Below are 21201 nucleotides of genomic sequence, written 5' to 3' on the forward strand. Positions count from 1 at the left end.
TGATCATCATCCAAGCACATGGCACACATGCAAAGCTGCCTGCAAGATCCCATATCCAAGTTCAATTCATCCCGTATCGGTAACGATTTTTTTTTTCTTTGGGTCGTAATTTCTTTCTTTTTACTCATAGCACTAGACAAAAAATATTTACACCAATCTACATCAAGAGGCAGAGAGAAAGATTTGAATTCGGGAGACAATGTGTTAAGGAAGAAGATTCTAATCACCACTTGCATATGTTCATCTTCTTTATTTAGAGTAGAGTCGTCCTTTAGAGTTTTTAACTTTAGGTCTTAAGTATCAAATTTTGGTCCTACAACCTAAAACCTAAACTTTAAATGACGATTCTACATCCTGAAACAATCGATCATGTATAAAAACAAAACTAAAGTTATAAAAACAAAATATAAATAAAAGATAGGCTTTCAACCGGAAGTACTATGTCTGTTACGTTCTAAAACAATATTGCGTAAGAAAGTTAAAATACATTGTTTGATTTGCCAAGTTGACATATTGTGTCTAGGTAAATCTTTCCCCAAAAAAAATCCAACTTACACCAACTCGTAGTCCAACTGGCGACGGTTTTACATTTACGTTTTTCTCCTTCTAATTTTTCCTTTTGGTCCCTAGTCCAGTTGTTGTTTGGTCTGATATCCCAGCCCAGTTAGATGCTCCAGTTGCCTGCCAGACTGGATTTCATTTAAAGACAGATTCCTTGGTATACACTACAAGGACTTACATTGAAGTTCATTGTCATGTACTGTTCCGGTCCAATAATATATTTCATGTTTAAGTTTTTATCTCCACGTGACAATGCATTATTGGACCAGAATGGTAAATCCGTTCCATGTAAAGATGCTATAGAAAGATTGTGGATATTGTGAGGCAAGGAGAACAATGGCATCCTCAATGGTACAATACAAGAAGAGTGAACAAAATGCCCGAAGAAGAGGGACTTGATTCTATTTCATAAAAACATTCTTTACAATGCCAGAAGCAAAAGTTCAAAGATCTCACACAAAACCCCAAAATAGATCTTATCGCTATGTTCATCCAAAATCCGGCACAGAGAAATATCGTGTGAGTTTCTTAACACACCACCGCTGACTCTACACCGCGGCCAAAATACTGAACATCAATACGTCTCCCTCACCTCTTGTGATGAAACCTCACCTTCAACAGGTATTGCATCTTAACCTGTCCACATATGTCATCACCCGGAAAAGTTACTAATGGCCCTCAAAAACTCCATTTTTAGATTTACTTGTAAACTATTTGTTTAATCAGCACTATTAAACGAGTCATGAAATAAGAGTCAAATGTGGCACATGCCAATTACTAACAGAAACAAAGCTTAGAACTTACTTGAGCTGTATCATAAACGATGTACTCATTATACATGAGCTCAGGGGCCTTGACATTTGATGGCACTGGTTTGCCACAAGGCACGATGACATCGTCCTTCCATTTTACATACTCCGACTCCTGAGGTATTTTCTTGCCCAGCCCCTTTGTAGAGTGCTTTCCTTTAGGAGGCTTGTCCATATACTGAAAGATAGCGGCATAACAATAAGTTAAATGGGCAAAAGTCAAATCAGAAATGGAAAATTTGATGCATCGATATGGGATTATTTTTTTGGCTCCACACGCCAACATTAGAACTTTTGGGATGCATAAGAACCCCGACAAACTGCTACTAAAGTTACACATGACAAGTCTATACCACTAGCTCGGGTTAGTGGACGCACAATGTCAAATTTCAGATGGAATATCAAAACACACAACCAAAGCACATAAAACAATAATGGAAAATGTCCTCACCGCAGCCTTCTTGAGCTCATACACCTCCCCCAATGCAACTTCACTTAGAAGCATGAGGCCCACAGGATTTTTCTTATCTGTATAGCAATACTGTGCACTCTTGCTGACAAGGTCAGCAAAGTAAATCCCCTTGCCGAACTGAAATACAAAATGTTTACACTCTTAATCTACAGAAAGAGCAGATACACTACTACTATGCACCCGCAGAGACATGTAAGACATCACATAGACATAAATGTGCGAGAGAGAGAGAGATACCATGTAACCAGTAGCTGGAGCTTCAGGAGGAGCTATTCTTAGTCCTTGGCTAAGTATACCCACAAAATTTGTAAACCGAGAACCTAGGAGGATAAAGTTATCAGTTAGTAGAGTTAGTAGTGCATTTCTATCAACCTTGGTAAAAGAAAAATTGCAAGGAACTTTCCCATCTCACTGCACAGAAGTTTTATGACATTATGTTTATAGGTAGTGCAACTTACCATGCCAAAGAAGCATTCTGTTCTTAAGCTTTTTCCGATAGGGAGCAAATTTATCAAATTCTCCTTCCCTTTCAAGTGCAAAAACTTCTTCAAGTTCAAGACTCCAATCCTGATAGCATTAGAAGATGCCAGAGACAAGATATAGGGGAAGAAAACTATAAATTAACATTTAAATATTGAGTACACTAACATAGGTCACCAGCACATATGCTCAAAACTCAAGAGTATCAAGATAACCCACCGTATGTGTAGGAGCATGAGTAGTAAGAAGGTATTTTTCAATCAATCGATAATCTTCACTATCATGAGGAATTGGATCAATATCACACCGGAGCTTCTTATACTTCTCATCAAGGGAGTCATCACCATCAGCATCAAAACCAACTAATCTGGAAGCAATTTCAATGTCCTGGAGAGCTTCTAACATTTTCACCTGCCAGGATAAATGAAGGCTGATAAACATTTTATCCCTTGCTTGTAACTATGCAGACTTGCCAATATCAGTTTCAATGTAAATGTTCATCACAGCAGTAAATTCAGCATCAACGTCTTTTAATATGTCAAACTCCAATATCCCACCTTTTACATGAACTTTTTCTTTTCGCATGAGTTCATCTTTTAACATATGAAAAGTAATGAAACATAAATATTATTCATACCAGAATCACATTTTTTTTAGTAAATAACTTATCAAAATAATTATGGTTACAAAGATAATATCTGAACGATGAAACAATAATATTACAGTGCTAGCATAAAAATTAACATAAGCAATCCATTAAGGAAGAGATTGGTATCATCAACCAAAAAAAAAAAAAACTCCAATGACATCATTTAATACATGCATATTAAACATAGGAGCAGAAAAACCATCTTTCGATATTGAAAAGGCATGAAGGAAACCACTGGCTTGAGAATATGCAAAACACCCTTATGTACCTTTGACTTAAAGTCATCCTCATCCCTGATAACCCGTGGATGTATGGAAGGGATCACAGTGAAAAAACGGTTGCTTGCATCTATAATCAAGCTTTCTTTTATGGAAGGAGCATGGCCATTATTATTCAACAGATTCTGTATTTCTGTTAATGCCTCAAATCCTGAATAGAGAGAACAGACAAATGACGAAGTTAAATGACACAATACTTTATCATCCAAACAGCTAGAATAAGTATGAATATAGAACAGTATATAATTGAGCTCTGCAGAAAATTGAAGAGATTCTCCCTTCAATGTTTACCCTTTTGGATGTTGGCTTTACTCAGTTTTCCAAGCGGCATTTCTGACATATTTATCTCAAATTCCATCATGGCAGCTCTGCAAAACTCAGTACTCAGTCTCACAGTTATAGATAAATAAAAGGACGGGATGGGGGAGAAACAAACATTTAAAGAAAAAAACTTGCTAACCTGTATGTTTCAACATTGAAAAGCATCTTAATCAATTCTGCTAACTGAGGAGCCAATTTGCTGTCCCCATTGTTCTGATTTTTTCTGGAAACCTGTTTATTAATCCCATAATCCTGAAAATTTCAAGTTTTAGTCAGATATTAAATTTAAGAACAAAAAACAGAGTTAAGGAAAATATAAAAGAAAGAACAGAACAAGCAGTACAATATCCAATGGAAAGAATTTTCCAGCTTGCTTCTGAAAATTTTGTTTTTGCTCCCATGCTTCCCACGAATTCCCAGTCTTCTCAAGGAACAAACGTTTAAATTCACGGATCGCATCTGATTTCGACATATCTTCCAGTTTGTTTCCTCCAATTTTATCATTCCCCACTCGTCCCCATTTACGGAACACATAACAGTCAGAACTCTTATCATCTTGTATAATTTGGAGAATGTAGTAACTTTACATAGAAAAGAGAGACAGCAAGAGAGAGTTAGAAATAAGAATTTATATTGTGAATTTTTATTGAGAGATAATCGGTACTAAAATAAGAGTTCAAATGTTTATTCTAAAAAAGCTAAAATGAAAAGAAAAGACACAACTACTGCAAGTGATGGGTAAAACAATACAATAAAGTTCATCTTCCAAGACAGTAGAACAACACTTTATTCCTTTTAATTTATAAAGAAAATTATTGATAAGAACTAATGTTTATATCCCAACCTAAGTTCAGAAGAAAACTGCAATTTTGAGAGACTATTTCAACAAGATTTTGCAAAATTGTTTTATCTTAAAACATGATGGTCTAGTCATGCATTAGGATACAAGGCAAGAAACGATACTAGCAACTTAAATTCAAGAAATGATTAGTACCAATTGATGCGAAGAACAATAGATTAGTACCAGAAAAATATGTGAGCACGAAAGATAGAATAAACCGAACACACCTGTTAACACCAGTTGATAGATCAGACATACTTAAAGTTGTATTGTAGATGCTTTTCCCATCCTCAAGTATATGCCCAGTATCTTGCAGACCAGAAGATTCATGAACAGCACTTCGGCCTTTCACTTTGACAGTGACCATGCTAGAGGATTCACCGACAGCTTCAACTTTGTACATATCAAATGGAAGCTTCTTCTGTCTTTTAAAGCAATCAACCAGATAATCTTCCCTAACAATTGGTAATTTCATCCTCCTGAAAACGTACCTATCATAGTCAGATAAAAAGGAACCAACGTAGAAATATACTCAAGAGTCAAGACCAGCAATTTAATAGCATCTTAACCTGGCTTTTCTCATCTCAGCATCATCATCAAATGCTCCACTCACAACTAAGCAATTAGTATCTGCACTTTGTTTTGGTAAGCAAGAATAACTATCATTATGCATATTTTACTGATACAGCCGTAAACCAAAGAATGCAAAAATTAAATCAAAATTATGTCCATGAACAGCACATGCCTTTCTTGATCTTCGAATGAACCACTCCAGCTACACCGTCAATTTTTCTACTCCATTCTTCCTGCAATATCACCCTTGATGAAATAGATAGACAGAACTGAAACTACGGAAGAAAGATAATTCCACAGATGATAAAAACTAAATACAACTTAAAAGGAGCAAAAAAGGGCATACCATTGATTCTTTAGGTAATCCGCGAAAAGCAACTTTTAAATCCACCAAGCTTGTACTGTTAGATGAATGAGATTGGCCTGGACTCTCAGAAGGCTTGCTAGGTGTCAATGGAGGCAGTATCCGCACAGGTTTTGGAAGCTTTTGTGATTTAAACCACTGCAAATAAAAACAAATAAATATATAAATAAAACTCCATTCATAACTTGTCTACCAACCAACGCATAATTAACCAAAGTTGAATACCTTCTTAAGATATTGATTCTCCGTATCTTCTGGGATTTTCCACTTCCCTTCAAGACGTTCAGGTTCCTGAGTAGAGTAAGAACACTTACTCCAGGCCGATAGGTAGCCATGGCACCGGTACATGCCTCCAGAATATCGAAGAGAACCAGAACAGAGTGGGCAGCTCTTAAGTGCTCCAAACATCATTCCATCAGCACTAAACAAGTACAGCAATACAAAATATCATCTCCAAGTCAATTAGATGAAAAACAATGATCTACTTAGAGACGATGATTACCCAATAGCAATTAACACATCGAGAATTTACACACAGCTGGGTACATCTAGGAAACAAAAAAAGAGGTCTACATTATGGAAAACAATCAGGCAACAAAATCTAACAAGCCTATGCGAAGCTGTGAACCTTTAAAAAACAAGGAATATGAATCAAAGCATTTACGGAAAAACCATTTTTAATCAAAAAAACTATTTTTAAAAGTGAAACTGCAAAAAAGAAGAAACTAAAGGGACAAGAAAATAGCCAATTTCCACACTTAGAACAATGTAGAAGATATTACCAGCGCTCGCGCAAATCATGCTCTGATCCTGTTGAATCTTGATCATTGGCTTCAAGCATTTCTCGCATCTCTGCATTTGTCACATGCTTTTTAAGATCATCTTTCAGTGCCCACAGCTCTTTAGTTTGGGCCTCCAGTTTATCCCCCACATCAGAAGCACTCCTCACAGCCACATCCCTGCTCATTGACACATCTCCTTCAGACCTAGCAACTTTTGACTTCGGATCATCACCAGCATCTTTTCTTCGTTTTGTGCCAGCATTAGAAGGAACCTTCTTAACCAAGGCACGTACAGCTTCCTGATCAGAAACTGGGAGGGTCTCCCATCCAGGCAACTTCTCCACTTCGATGGATGGTGATAATTCCATGAAGCAGTTGGCATGGTTCCATGCCAGGCTCCTAGGCCCTTGACCTTCAGGCTTGGTTGATATACGGACCTAAGAATGAAATAAAAAGAAAAGAAGATTAATACAAAGCCCCTCGCAAAACTTTTTTTTATTCAGAAACCCTTAGACAAGGTTCTTTATCATTAAGGTCACCTATGTTTATTATTAAGGACATGTTTTTCAATTCAAAACCCTCATGAAGTTTGAATCCTTTTTGTTTTTTGTCCTTATAATATAAAAAGTGTCCTTAATAATAAGACAAGTTGTTAAGTGTTTTTCGATTAAAAAAAATAGTTTCGTGAGGGACTTTTTATTAGTTCCCCTAAAAAGGAATCATGCAGATTGCAGAGCACTCAACTTCAGTTACACCATATTAACTAGAACTGCAGAAAGATATTGTATCTTATATATGATGATGATGATGATGATGATAATGATGATAGGTTTTTATAGATTAACTGAGATGAAAGCTTGTCACAATGAATACAAAAATTCACTTCCTGAACATAGAAATGGTAGGGATACATTATTACCAACCTCTGTTTTTAAAATCTTTTGGCTGCATTGCTTGCAAGTAGCGCGAGAAGTTGGCGAAACTTCAATACCACATTCTTTAGTAGTGAACTTGCTTGTTGCTGGTGTTGCGTCCGGGGGTCCACCACTTTGTACATAACTTCTAACTTTCTGCTGATCTTCCCAACGAATGAGCTCAAGGCCTTCAACGTCATCAGTACTAAATGCAAGACAAAAGCAATTAGTTAATCACCGCATTCATCCACTAAATTCAAAGGAGATTATGATAAGCATTACAGTAACACGTACGATTTTATCTGGTTCGATTTCTTCATTATGCAATCAGCATGGTTCCACATCTGATTCAGAAAACAAAAACAAACCAAACATTTATATATGCAGTAGTATTTGAGGAAATCGAACAAGAAAACAGGAGGGCAGATTAAGAAAACAAAAGTACAGCAATATAAATCTATAAAGCTCCAGTTTTTTCAAGCGGAAATAGGATAAGTTTTCTTGATTATGTTTCGATAAATATGTCAACTTCACAATAGAGCTGGAAAAGTTGTCTCTTTTCTGAGAAAGAACAAATAAAAACATTTCTCACAAGCATCTCCTCATGTAATCTTGGAAAGTTATCTGCCGGAGAACACTTTCCGACTAACACAAACATTATCAAACATTTCTGAATGACTACGTCACTTCGAAACAAACAGAGACTAAGTTCCCAATTACATAACAGTAACTAAAATGCTAAACAATGTGAAAACCAACAAAAAGCTCCAGACTTTTGACTTACAAAACTGCAAAGTAATTGAAAATGCAGCATAATATGCACAAAAAATAACAGAAATCCAAAATTTCTAAAATTAAAATTCTCACACTATCGATGTTTTCAAGGTTCTTGTTTTCTTTTTTAAACATTTTGCTGTATTGGGTTAATACCTATGAGCCAATGGCAATGAGAGTAACAGTGCAAGTGAAATGGGGGTTAGAGAGAGAGAGAGAGAGAGAGAGAGAGAGAGAGAGTGAAGGGGAAGTGAGTTACAGGCATGACGCCGTCGAATTGGGTGGCCTGGACCATCTTGCCGAGGCGGAGCGTCTCCTTTTCAATGGGGGATTTGCAGGTCTTGCACGACGATCTCGACGACTTCGCGTACTCCACCTTCCATGGCTTCTGGGCCTGCGGGTTCTCCATTCCTCTCTCTCTCCCTTTCTCTCTCTACAACTGAGAAGTGAGAGACCCTCGCTGGGATTTTGAAGAAGAAAGAATAACTTTCGTTCTCCACACGGGCTCCTTGTCGCTTGCTGTCTGGTTTTAACGGACCGAGGCTCCGTCCCTTTTTCACCCGACCCGGCCCGAATCATCACAGTCTCACTTTTAAGTCCCGATATGGAACACATCACAACGTGCAAAAGAAGCTTTCCTGCGGCCTTTCAAAAAAAAGAAGCTTTCTTGCGTTTTTTATTGAACGATAATGTATTAAAGTGTGCTAAAGAAGCTTTTTGCAACCAAATCAATGTCAAAAGGTCACTTCAGAGATTTTGACGTAAGAGCTGTGCTTGGTACGGTCTACCGACGTGAACGGTTCGATCTACCGACGTGAATGGTTCGGTCGACCGCTCGCATCTGCTCGATCGCCAACTCACACGTGGCCGGCACTTGGAAGGAACAAAAATTCACATTTGTCATATTACTCCATGCAGTGTGATTTTATTTGTTAATGATCGTGTAGGTTATTCCGCAAACACCAATAATCCCAAACCAACTACTTTGTGACAACATGTATAACAATACAGCTTAATTCATTCGATTCGGACAAGGTAAAAAATTTGGTTCCTTCTGTTTCTCCCCAACCTCATGCTTCCACGACATGGATGAACTGTCTGCGTCGGAATGATTTGGTGTACGGATGAAATGCACCGGGTGATTGAAACTGTCTGTCATTATCTATTGCACTAGAGGAGCTTGCACGAAGAGAAACTGCACATAAAACGGAGACTTCAGTCGTTTTCCGGATACGATGTACTAAATCTAGAGTTTGACCGGTTTCAAACCATAGTTTGATATGCATACCTCGAAGGATTTTCCTGATCTCTCAAATTCCAGCATGCTTAGAGCAACTTCGCAACTCTGTGACACAATAGGTTCAGGATCCCTCGCAAATTCTTCGAGAAGTGATACACTTTGGTCATCTACGCACAAACCAGTAACTTAATTAAATAACCCCAAAATGCCAATTAGCTACTACACTATAAACAGACGTATATTTGGAAACATAATTATATCAAGCAGTCGTACCTGCAATCGAACCAAGAGCTTCTGCAGCTTCATGTCTAACCATTGGGTGTTCATTTCTATCCATAAGTATGTTGGAAAGAGCGGCCGAAGCAGCTTTGTTCTGCAATTGGCCCAACACATAAGCAACCTGAAAGTCACAGCAAAGAAGACATGAAGGTGACAAGACACCGAGCAAATCTACATCAGATAAGAGGTCTAAACATGCTAGTTTTGCATGAATGTCAATTGACCATACTCCAAAAGCAATTAGAAACATTAAACTATAGGCATCCTTGTGCAAGTTTAGAAATCAAATAGCCATTTTGAGAGAGAGAGAGAGAGAGAGAGAGAGAGAGAGAGAGAGAGTGTGTGTGTGTACGCGAGTGGCCGGTCTAAATTTATAAAGTTCAGTATGATAGATTAGATAATAAACAAACCTCGTGACGCAAGAGAGCACTGTTTGAACCCAAGGAATCAACTATAGCGGTAACAGCTTCATCTCCACCATCATTCCGCAGTGCAAAGAGAATGGCATAGCGCTCATACATACTTTTGTTTTCATCCAGAAGAACTTCCCTTAAAATGATTGACACAAGTCAGATATCTAACATATTAGAATAAATGGAAGAAGAAAAATATAAATGATAACCATGCAGACCTTAGCTGATTTACTGAAGAACCATAAGTAGCAGGTGCAGCAGGATCAACTGACATAAAAGGTGATTTTTCATCATTTGATTGACAACCAGCATCCTTCAACTGCTCAATCCGATTAAGGGCCAATTCACAAGTTTCTTTGACCTCCTGAGCGGGATCTAGAGCTAGACTATTTTTCAAAAGAGGAACATTGCTCTCTAAACCAATTGCACCAAGAGCTTCTGCTGCCTGCATAAAATGAAATAAGAAAAATAAGATGTATTACAAGAACGCGAGGAATATTAGTAGATTGAGGTGGCAAAGCTCACCTCATGACGAACAATGGGATGCAAAGAGAAATCATTTAGAACAGCTACCAAGGCAGGGATTGCATCCACATCTTGCATTTGACCCAATGCAAACGCAGCCTCGTGTGCCAACAAATTGGAAGGATCCCTCGTTGCTGCAGAGGAAACCACATATCCTTAATCCAATTAGAACAACAGTAATTACCAATACACAATGGTTTATAACAGGAGATCTACGGAGGCAAAACATCCATTAATATTTACCAAAGAACAAAACAAAAACTCCAATATATAGCATGTTTACTTCCAGCCCATTTCCAAGCATTTGTAATCGTAATGCCAGAAGTTCAGTGTAACGCCCTGTCTATCAACAAACACCTAAGGTCCTAATGATCAATGCTCACTTATCTAGTAAAACCGATTACTGCCGTCACAATGTTCATCCAAAGTTCTAAACTTTTTCTTTTAATACATGCGAGGGAGGGGGCAAATCAAACTCGGGACAACCGGTGCACGGAAGAATGTTAAAGTTATTAGGGTTTTCTGTTATCGCTAGGGTTTTTCTGTTAGTGCTAGGGTTCCTAGCTTTTAGGGTTGTTATTCAATAATCCCTATACTTAAGGGACAAGTATGCATTTTCTGTTTTGACATAGTCTTTACCACGATTCTAGGAGCTGTAAAATCGTGGGCAGCTGTTATCCTTTTTCAGTTTCATTGTAAGGCTATTTAACAGCCACAAGTGTTATTCAATCTAATAAGAATTCTCCCTGAATTGTGAAAGCTCTCTAGTGTTGCATTGCTGAAACTCGTGTGGTTGTTCTTTGGTTCTAACATCTGGTATCAAAGCCCCGATACGGGGCCTGATCAACAGCTTGCAATCTAGGTGCTAGAGTGAAGAAACAAACATGGCGTCCGAGAACAGTTTCGTGCAACCAGCTATTCCAAGGTTCGATGGTCATTACGACCATTGGAGTATGCTGATGGAAAACTTTCTTCGTTCCAAAGAGTATTGGAACCTGGTGGAAAATGGAATTACTGCTGCAGCAGAAGGGTCAGAATCCAGTGAAGTACAGAAGAAGACTATGGATGAACTAAAGCTGAAGGACTTGAAGACGAAGAACTATTTGTTTCAAGCCATAGATCGATCAATATTGGAGACTATCCTGAAGAAGGATACTGCGAAAGATATATGGGACTCCTTGAAGCAAAAGTATCAAGGAACTGCACGTGTAAAACGTGCTCAGTTGCAGGCTCTGCGCAAGGAGTTTGAGGTACTCCATATGAAGAATGGAGAAACAATCACTGATTATTTTGGGAGAACACTAGCCATAGCAAACAAGATGAGGACTCATGGGGAGAAGATGGATGATGTGGTAATCATAGAGAAAATTTTGAGATCCATGATTTCAAAATTTGATTATGTGGTTTGTTCCATCGAAGAATCTAACGATCTGGACACCTTATCCATTGATGAGCTTCAAAGCAGTCTACTGGTCCATGAGCAAAGGATCAGCCGACATATGGTAGATGAACAGGCTCTCCAAGTCACTCATGGAGTCCAACAAGGAGGGCGAGGACGAGGAACCTTTCGAGGAAGAGGAAGAGGACGGGGTAGAGGGTTTGACAAGTCAACCCTAGAATGCTATAATTGCCATGCACTAGGGCATTTTCAGTGGGAGTGCCCTAAGAAATCCAAGGAAGAGAAAGCAAACTTTGTGGAGACAGAAGAAGAGATGCTACTGATGGCACTCGTGGATATCAAGGAGACAACAATGGAGCATATTTGGTTTCTGGATTCCGGGTGCAGCAACCATATGTGTGGCAAGAAGGACCTGTTTTGTGAGCTTGATGAGAGTTTCAGAGAATCAGTTAAGTTGGGAAATGATTCAAGTTTGACCGTGCAAGGCAAGGGAAGCGTGCGAATGGAGGTGAATGGCATCATACATGTGATCACAAATGTTTTCTATGTGCCAGATTTGAGAAACAACTTGTTGAGCATTGGTCAGTTGCAAGAGAAGGGACTTACAGTTCTCATTCAACATGGAAAATGCAAGATCTTTCACGCTGAGAGAGGATTAATTATAGAAACCACGATGAGTCACAATCAAATGTTTGCAGTGTTGACTCGCTGCTCTCCAAAGGAACAAAAGTGTTTCTCCTCTCTCACCACAGATCCAGCAAACCTATGGCACCATCGCTTTGGGCATCTCAGTTGGAACGGGCTGAAAGTACTACAACAGAAGAACATGGTGAGAGGATTGCCTCAGTTCATAGCCTCTCAAAGGGTGTGTGAAGATTGCTTGGTAGGAAGGCAACATCGAGATCCATTTTCCAAAGAAAGCCTATGGAGAGCCTCCGAGATCCTCCAACTGATCCATGCAGACATATGCGGGCCAATAAACCCTACCTCAAACAGCAATAAGAGGTACCTTATTACGTTTATTGATGATTTCAGCAGAAAAACATGGGTTTATTTTTTGGTAGAAAAGTCAGAAGCCTTTGGCGTATTCAAATCCTACAAGGCACGGGTTGAAAAAGAGACTGGAGCATTTATAAAAGGTCTGAGGACAGATCGAGGAGGAGAATTCAACTCACATGAGTTTGCAAACTTCTGTCTTGAGAATGGAATTCACAGGCAACTAACTGCAGCCTATACTCCCCAACAGAACGGGGTTGCAGAAAGGAAGAATCGCACCATCATGAACATGGTGCGAAGCATGCTGTCAGCAAAACAAATTCCTAAAACTTTCTGGCCTGAAGCAGTGAATTGGACGGTGCATGTGTTGAATCGATGCCCTACCCTTGCTGTAAAGAACAAAACACCAGAGGAGGCTTGGAATGGACACAAACCATCTGTGGATCACTTCAGGAATTTTGGTTGCATTGCACATGCTCATGTTCCTGACAATAGAAGGGTAAAGCTCGATGCCAAAAGCTGTAAGTGTATCTTGCTTGGGGTGAGTGAAGAATCTAAAGCATATCGACTGTATGAACCTGTTTCTCAGAAAATAATTATTAGTCGAGATGTTGTGTTTGAAGAGGATCAACAGTGGAAATGGGGAGACAGTCACAAGGAAGCCATAGTGACAGAACTTGAATGGGACACTGATGAAGAGAATAACTCATCAAGGGAGGAGAATGACCCCGAGTCTGATGAAGATGAAGCTGTGGGAGAAATTGAACCTGATTCAGATTCCAGTGACTCATTGGTTGAACGGTACATGCAAAGTAATGAGAGTTCACCCCACGAGGGACGAACTCGAAGACCACCAGTGTGGATGAGAGATTATGAGACGGGTCAAGGCTTATCTGATGAGGAGGGTGCTAGCATGGCTCACTTGGCGTTGTGTATTACACAAGATCCCACTACCTTTGAAGATGCAGTGAAGTCTGAGAAGTGGAGACATGCCATGGATCAAGAAATACAGGCCATAGAGAAAAACAATACGTGGGAATTGGTAGAGCTACCACCAGGAGGGAAAACTATTGGAGTGAAGTGGGTGTTTAATACAAAGCTGAACGAGAATGGCAAAGTGGACAAGTACAAAGCTCGTTTGGTTGCCAAGGGCTACTGTCAACAGTATGGAATTGACTATGCAGAGGTGTTTGCACCAGTAGCACGTCTAGATACCATTCGAATTGTCATCTCTCTCGCTGCACAAAGGAATTGGGTGATATACTAGCTTGATGTTAAATCTGCATTTCTGCATGGGGAGATTGATGAAGAGGTGTTTGTTGATCAGCCACCGGGATATGAACAAAAGGGCCAAGAGTCAAAGGTGTATCGACTCAAGAAGGCTTTATATGGACTGAAACAGGCCCCCCGAGCCTGGTACAGTCGTATAGAGTCATATTTCATAAAGGAAGGATTCAACAAGTGTCCTTATGAGCATACTTTGTTCATAAAGTCAGCAGAAGGAGGTAAGATTTTAATAGTATGTCTCTATGTTGATGATCTCATCTTTACTGGAAATGATTATGCAATGTTTGAACAATTTAAAAAATCGATGATGGAGGAATTCGACATGACCGATCTTGGCAAAATGAGATACTTTCTTGGTATTGAAGTAAATCAAAGTTCTGGAGGGATCTTCATCAGTCAACGGAAATATGCTCAGGAAGTCTTAGAACGATTCAACATGGATCAATGTAACCCAGTACTAAATCCTGTGGTTCCCGGCTTTAAACTCACGAAGGATGAGGGAGGTATTGAGGTGGACAGCACTGTCTATAAGCAGATGGTGGGAAGTCTCATGTACCTAACAACTACACAACCTGATCTAATGTTTATTGTAAGTTTGATAAGTCGATACATGGAACGACCAACTGAGTCTCATATGCAGGCAGTAAAAAGAGCTCTGAGATATGTGAAAGGGATTGTTGATTTAGGGATATTCTACAAAAAGGAAGGAACTGAAGAGCTTACTGGATATACCGATAGTGATTATGCAGGTGATCAAGACGATAGAAAGAGCACTTCAGGTTATGTGTTTATAATAAGCTCAGGGGCTGTTTCTTGGTCCTCAAAGAAACAGCCAGTTGTAACCTTATCCACGACAGAAGCAGAATTCATAGCTGCAGCTTCGAGCGCTTGTCAAGTTGTATGGTTAAGAAGAATTCTTAACAGTCTTGGTCAGGAACAAAATGGTCCCAGCCTAGTGTATTGTGATAATGTCTCAACAATCAAACTTTCAAGGAATCCTGTGATGCACGGTCGTAGTAAGCATATTGATGTAAGGTTTCATTTTCTTCGAGACTTAGTTAAAAGTGAAGTTCTGGAGCTGGTACAGTGTTCAACTCTAGAACAAATTGCAGATATTTTCACAAAACCTTTGAAGGGTGATGTTTTCTTGAAGTTGCGAGGATTACTGGGCATCTGCAAGTTTTCAGAAGTAAACTGAATGTTTGAAGTATTCAGTTTAAGGGAAGATGTTAAAGTTATTAGGGTTTTCTGTTATCGCTAGGGTTTTTCTGTTAGTGCTAGGGTTCCTAGCTTTTAGGGTTGTTATTCAATAATCCCTATACTTAAGGGACAAGTATGCATTTTCTGTTTTGACATAGTCTTTACCACGATTCTAGGAGCTGTAAAATCGTGGGCAGCTGTTATCCTTTTTCAGTTTCATTGTAAGGCTATTTAACAGCCACAAGTGTTATTCAATCTAATAAGAACTCTCCCTGAATTGTGAAAGCTCTCTAGTGTTGCATTGCTGAAACTCGTGTGGTTGTTCTTTGGTTCTAACAAAGAATGCTCTTAAATAACCGAGCTACCAGCCCCTTGCCCAATGTCCAAACTTTTACTTCAGCTCAAAGATAAAATAGTGAATTTCGCTTTAAGAATCAAAACAACTACTTCCAAATTTCTCATCAATCCATCAAAAAAGTTTACCCTTATTCTAGAAATTGAAAATCCAAAACAAGTCCTGAATTTCCAAGCAAATTGGCTCCGGAAAATATAATGATTAACAATCAATACTTGCAGACAAGTACAGAAAACGAACCGGCAATGAGGGCGTCGCGAGGGGCAGGGCCTTTAAGGTTGCGGAGAGAGAACAAGGCTCTGAAACGCTCCGAGATGGGCTGGGCACGGTCAAGCAACCGGTCGCAGAGAAATTTCACCATCTCCGGTGAGGACTCGAAGGTGGTGGCCGTGGTGGCGGCGGCGTCATCATTCAGTGAGCCCATTGAGCTTGAGATGTGAGGTATTCGGATTCCAACAAGCCCTACCTTGTACGGATTAGGGTTTTGTTTATCACAGTCCGGCCAGAATTGGATGCTCGCCAATTGAAGACGACGATGAAATTCCCACCATTTTTTGCTTTTTTACACTTTTTATTTTTATTTTATATATTATGGGCTGTGTCCGGGTTAGAAAAACCCTATTCAGATTCCACCCCAGCCCAATAGTTCTTAAAAGTATCACCCGTCCATAGATGTTTGTTACGTTTTCGAAAATTACCTAACAAGTCAATAAATATTTGTTATGTAGCGTCACCAGTTTTCATGTAGCAAAATCTAACCTAATAAGAAAATTTAACAGTTTACTCCATCTTTATGTCTTATTCAAGTTCGTTTAACTCACATATCACTTTAATAGTTGAACAATCTAACCATTAGTACATACTACAACTTAAGTGGTAAAAAAACCAAAATGTAAATGTCAATCCTTCTCGTCGCTACGAATTTTTGGAGTAGAGTAACTTATTATATGCATAATTGTCAAATAATTAAGGTCGATCTTTGTCTTCTAATAATTGCTTCCACTTAGTCGAATAGGATTTAGATTTAATGTACATGAACGCAAGTTCGATACGCACTTGTAACTGGTTACATTATGGTGCTATTTTAATTTTTCTTTTTTTTTGACAAAGCAATAGCATTATCTGTTAAATTTTTAGTTGGCGAATCGGCCAATGAAACCACGCCAAAATGCATAAACATGATTGTATTCTGCTATTGCAAGTCGAAAAATTCATTTACTGCCAGTACAGTAGTAATAAATCCCAGTGCAGTAAGGGGTGGTTTGGAAGTGAGGTGTTTAAAAAAAAAAGCACTCATGAAAAAAAGTTGTGAGGGTTTTAGGTGTTTGGTAAACTGAAAAAAAAAGGCTTATTTTGGAAGCTGCTATGAGAATAAGCTGAAATCAAAGAAAAAAACTGAAGATGCTATATGCAGCTTTGGAAAACTGGCTTTTTTTCAAAGCATACGGAGGTACAGTGCTCCTTTAATGAAAGATCCACTATCAGACTGCTTTTTTTTTCCAAAATCACTTTTACAAAAAAGTTTACTAAACATTCTGCTGATTTATTTCACAACCACTTATTCTCACATTACAGTCACTTATTCTCACAGCACAGTCACTTATTCTCACAGCATCATTTTTTCAAAGCACAACAATACCAAACCAATCCTAAAAACATTCCCATTCTTATCCAATATTCATACCCATCATCCATTTGGGACCCAGAAACGTAAAATCTTTCTTCCTTCCTCCCCCCGCTAGATCAGTCGTTAAAACTCCTCCTCCTCCCCTCCATTTTCCCCCTCCTTTCTTACTCCGCAGGGAAAAATCCTCCGCTTTCCTCCAAAACGGTACGTTTCGTCGCTCCCAATATCTCAGATCTGAAACATTCATCACCTCTGCTTTTATCATGATTTTAATTTTCGGTTTCAGTTTTAAGATTTTTGGAAAAATTCGAATTTGAGGATCAAAGAAGCAGCGACGGGATCGAATTGCAGTCATGAATGCTCGAAGGTTAGCTCGATTCCGGTTCCCATACGAATCCGATTCATTTGGTGTTTTGTAATTTTCATCTTTCGTTTTCCAGAACATTCTGAAGCTAATTTACCTGATCGTGTGACGTAAATAGTAAATTTGTATTTGGATCTGTGTAGTGGTGTGGTTTTAGCTGTGCGATTTTGCTGTTTGTTGTGTGTACTGATTGGTAACTGAGTGATAAACATTGGGAATTTCGTGAACTCGAAAACCCATATTGGAATTGGGTCTTGGAGCATTTTTGGGTTAGTTTTCGGGTTCAGTCAGTGTTTCTGCTAAGTTATGTTTAGGCTGTTTTGGACCAATTCGTGTACGAATTGCTTCGGTTGTACAAAATAAAACGAGATTTATATACGAGTAAGCGTTCATTCGACATGGTATTGCCTGTTTGGGATGTCTTTGCAATAATTTGATGAGAAAATGGTTTGATTGATTGGATACTGCAACCACTTTGATTGCTCATGATTGTTACCGAAGCTTTTTTTAAATTTTCGAAAAAAGGATTCTGTTAAATTTTGTGGAGTTTTCCCATGTTACATTTGAGGAAATAATATCCGTTGTTAATGGCATGTTTTGCTGATCATTCTGACATTACCGAAATCATCTTCTTTATATTTAGGGACTTCCGCGGCAACAAAGTTGCTCTTTTTGATGGCATTGAGGAGGGTGGCATCAGGGCCTCAGCTTCCTACTCCCATGAAATTGATGAACATGATAATGAGAGGGCAGTGGACGGGTTGCAAGATAGAGTCAATTTGCTGAAGAGAGTAAGCTCCCCTCCCCCTACCCTCTTCATTCCCTTGTCTTTCAATGCCTGGAAACTTTGTAAAGTTGTAATACAATTGTTTACTAGTTTTTTTGACTGACTTCAGTATATATGGTTTTTATGTCATGATATCAATAAGATTCTGTGTTGTTGCGTAATCAGCGGTATGCTTTCTTCAACTGTTTGAATAGGTTGAGGAGGAAAAATATAGCTTTTGAATTTGTAGTACGGTGATGTCTTAAAATTTTGCGTAATTTCTTTATCTTTACCCTATGCTTTATTGGCAACACATACAGCAACAATGACATCATTCAAGTACGAGTATAGATCCGGATGGTTCTTTGCCTTTGTCTTTTAACAATGTAATTAAACATCACCTGTTGAACTTAATGTTTGTCTCGAATCCTCCATTGTTTAAGACTAGTTTTGTTATGAAGTTATCGATTTAACAAAATATTATCTGAAGATAATAGCAATTGATGTCAGTATTTATAGATAGCTTCATAGGTTTTAGTATGTCCCTGCCAAATACTTATCCATTTCTCTCAAACAGTTGTCAGGTGATATACATGAGGAGGTGGAGAGCCATAATCACATGTTGGACAGAATGGTATGTATGCTGCAGCTAATAAATCTTTTTCTCTATAATTTAGATTTGTTTTGGCCGGACAGTGGTATATGTTGTTTGTAATACCGTGCATCATCTAATTCAGGGAAATGATATGGATTCATCGAGGGGGGTGCTATCTGGTACAATGGACAAGTTTAAGATGGTACATTCTCTAGATTTCTGCCGTTGTACACCTTTCCAAATTTTTCGTTTTCCCTTTCGAAATTATATGCATCTTTTCATCATTTATCCTCCCTAGGGTTCCCTCGTAACTCATGACATTGTGATGGGTTTCATTTTGGTCAGGTTTTCGAGACCAAGTCAAGCAAGAGAATGTTTACACTAGTCGCATCGTTTGTGGTCGTATTCCTAGTCGTATATTATCTCACCAGGTAACTAATCCATGATGGATTTGGTACAGCCACTAGTTTTGAGTTGAATATGGAAGACGCTTGCTTTTCCTTGTAATCGATGTTTACCTTCTGCTTGTAAAGATATTCTGGTATGTTTGTATAAAGATATTCGAATGTATGAAGTAGGAGTTGAATGCCAGAAATTTGCATCAGGTTATACGTCGTTTCATCAACCACATGACAAAGTACAAAGTACTCTGCCTCCGTATCGTCAGACAGAGGTTATCAATCTTCTAATTATGTTTAGCTGCAGAGCTAACCTAAGTCCATAAATCTTCGTTCCGGCGAGTCGTTCAACCAGTCAAGTCAGTGTCCTCTAAGCTCCATCTAGATTGTAAGTTCTTTGAGTCGTGTATTAATAATGTGTCGCTAGTTGTTTGAAAGACAAGATTTGAACTTGTCGAGCATCAACTCGTAGAACAGGAAGAGAACCAAGGATGGTGATCAACCTCTTTGGAGCATTAACCTTTCGGGAAGTTAATTTAGAACGTTAAAAAATGCAATCTAGAAGCGATCGATATGTATGTTTATACAATCAACTCAAATGGAGGAATGTATGTATAACGAATATAAATTATAAAAATTAAAATATAATTTCAACATCAAGTCCATCTAACAAACGTGAGTTATCTGAGTTAGCCAGACCAGAGTGTAGCCCTTTTGCAGCCAAATTTGAGTAACTGTTACGGTGATTTTGTGACCTAATATGTATTTTTGTCAATATAAATTAAAGTGGTTTAGAGTATCATATCATCAAAATATCAAGTTGTTCCCTGCACAGCCCTGCAGGCTGGTCGGCATTCCTGAGCATGACATGTGTTGATCTTGTGGCAGGTCAAAGTCAGTCGATCGTCATGAAACCGCTCCATTTAAATATTACTTCATTTGGTCAAGTCAGATTTCTCTTTTATATATTTAATTATATGCTTAGCCGATTATGTACGTACAATATTTTATTTATAGTTTAGTATATATTCAACTTCCAGTAATTGCTATTAATATTGTAGGATTTATTTTATGGGATAAATAAATATCAAAGGATCCATATGAGGATATTAACTTTCTAATTATCTATGTGATAATTAGATGAAAATTAAGAGATATTCATATTATAATATACTTGAGATTTTCATGGACTTTTCAATCTTTATATACATTTTCCAACCACTATATAAGGAGGCTTTAGGAAGAGAGAAAATACAAGAAACACAAGTTTTTCCACAGTTCAAATATTCTAGTTAGGTCTTTAGGGCTATCACTTTCGGCCCTAGGTCTTGGGAGGCGAAAACCAAGGGGCAACTCGACATACCATAGCCAACCCAATGATCTGCAAGGTTCTAGACATGCGCGGAGGGTCATAGCAATTGTTCATGTTTGTAGGAGCGTGTCGAGATTCAAGCAAGCTTCCACATAAAACGTACACACGTCCTTCCGAATTTATTTATAATCTTCCAACGTGTATATATATATGCGCACTTCAGAATATCAAATTAACTGATAGCCAAAATATAAAACCAAATGCAAGAAATATAATTGCAGGGATCACTACTCATCAGCGCAGCTATTTAACTTGCACAAAAACTCCAGTCTAAGATCTCTCATTCTTGCAAGGGGAGTATAGCTGAAATGGTTAGACTCGTTTATTCTTGCATTCGAAGTCAGTTAAGTTCGATTTTTGTTTTTCCACATATCGTTTGTATAAAGTAAAAGATTTTTCATCCTTGATTTTACAATCCCTTTCCAAGCGAGTAAAGAGTTTTAAAGCCAAAATTATTAAAAAGCAATAGAATTGAACAAAAACCATATAATTATTAAGAATTATATATCTAAGATGTAGTCTGAAAATTATCCCAAAGTCCCACAAAGCATGCCATTCGCAATCCCA

The 21201-nt window shown here is 38.4% G+C and overlaps 3 protein-coding genes across 3 annotated transcripts; 1 reads left to right on the forward strand and 2 right to left on the reverse strand.

Annotated features, from left to right (window-relative positions):
• Positions 1 to 929: 929 nt before the first annotated feature.
• Positions 930 to 8450, reverse strand: LOC126586308 (poly [ADP-ribose] polymerase 1-like). The gene is made up of 19 exons (XM_050251118.1): positions 8078 to 8450; positions 7339 to 7388; positions 7054 to 7249; positions 6131 to 6567; positions 5574 to 5769; positions 5331 to 5486; positions 5157 to 5217; positions 4981 to 5041; positions 4639 to 4890; positions 3914 to 4151; positions 3710 to 3822; positions 3541 to 3617; positions 3240 to 3400; positions 2542 to 2733; positions 2301 to 2409; positions 2080 to 2162; positions 1822 to 1959; positions 1366 to 1548; positions 930 to 1197 (listed from the first exon to the last, which is right to left on the reverse strand). The coding sequence occupies exons 1-19, from the start codon at positions 8225 to 8227 to the stop codon at positions 1150 to 1152; spliced, it is 2901 nt and encodes a 966-aa protein (XP_050107075.1). The 5' UTR covers positions 8228 to 8450; the 3' UTR covers positions 930 to 1149.
• Positions 8451 to 8714: 264 nt separating this feature from the next.
• On the reverse strand, positions 8715 to 16079 carry LOC126586309 (deoxyhypusine hydroxylase-B-like). The gene is made up of 7 exons (XM_050251119.1): positions 15753 to 16079; positions 10276 to 10409; positions 9969 to 10195; positions 9748 to 9886; positions 9332 to 9458; positions 9107 to 9225; positions 8715 to 9013 (listed from the first exon to the last, which is right to left on the reverse strand). Exons 1-7 carry the CDS (start codon positions 15934 to 15936, stop codon positions 8981 to 8983), a joined length of 963 nt encoding a protein of 320 aa, XP_050107076.1. The 5' UTR covers positions 15937 to 16079; the 3' UTR covers positions 8715 to 8980.
• Positions 16080 to 17189: 1110 nt separating this feature from the next.
• LOC126588069 (bet1-like SNARE 1-1) lies at positions 17190 to 19459 on the forward strand. The gene is made up of 6 exons (XM_050253206.1): positions 17190 to 17343; positions 17426 to 17506; positions 18147 to 18294; positions 18847 to 18903; positions 19007 to 19066; positions 19210 to 19459. The coding sequence occupies exons 2-6, from the start codon at positions 17493 to 17495 to the stop codon at positions 19297 to 19299; spliced, it is 369 nt and encodes a 122-aa protein (XP_050109163.1). The 5' UTR covers positions 17190 to 17343; positions 17426 to 17492; the 3' UTR covers positions 19300 to 19459.
• The last annotated feature ends 1742 nt before the right edge of the window (positions 19460 to 21201 follow it).

This window comes from Malus sylvestris, chromosome 10, assembly GCF_916048215.2.
Source record: "Malus sylvestris chromosome 10, drMalSylv7.2, whole genome shotgun sequence".
In the NCBI taxonomy this organism is placed as follows: domain Eukaryota; kingdom Viridiplantae; phylum Streptophyta; class Magnoliopsida; order Rosales; family Rosaceae; genus Malus; species Malus sylvestris.

Excerpts from the sequence above, each read along its gene's own strand:
- LOC126586309 (XM_050251119.1), bottom strand. The coding sequence starts at position 15,936 with ATGGGCTCACTGAATGATGACGCCGCCGCCACCACGGCCACCACCTTC. Across the intron at positions 10,410-15,752 it reads TCGCGACGCCCTCATTGCCG|CAACGAGGGATCCTTCCAAT; the intron begins GTTCGTTTTCTG and ends TTTCCTCTGCAG. Across the intron at positions 9,014-9,106 it reads GATCAGGAAAATCCTTCGAG|TTTCTCTTCGTGCAAGCTCC; the intron begins GTATGCATATCA and ends TTTTATGTGCAG.
- LOC126586308 (XM_050251118.1), bottom strand. The coding sequence starts at position 8,227 with ATGGAGAACCCGCAGGCCCAGAAGCCATGGAAGGTGGAGTACGCGAAG. Across the intron at positions 7,389-8,077 it reads AATTCGACGGCGTCATGCCT|ATGTGGAACCATGCTGATTG; the intron begins GTAACTCACTTC and ends TTTCTGAATCAG. Across the intron at positions 4,891-4,980 it reads GCTGAGATGAGAAAAGCCAG|GAGGATGAAATTACCAATTG; the intron begins GTTAAGATGCTA and ends GTACGTTTTCAG.
- LOC126588069 (XM_050253206.1), top strand. Across the intron at positions 18,904-19,006 it reads ATCACATGTTGGACAGAATG|GGAAATGATATGGATTCATC; the intron begins GTATGTATGCTG and ends CATCTAATTCAG. Across the intron at positions 19,067-19,209 it reads CAATGGACAAGTTTAAGATG|GTTTTCGAGACCAAGTCAAG; the intron begins GTACATTCTCTA and ends CATTTTGGTCAG.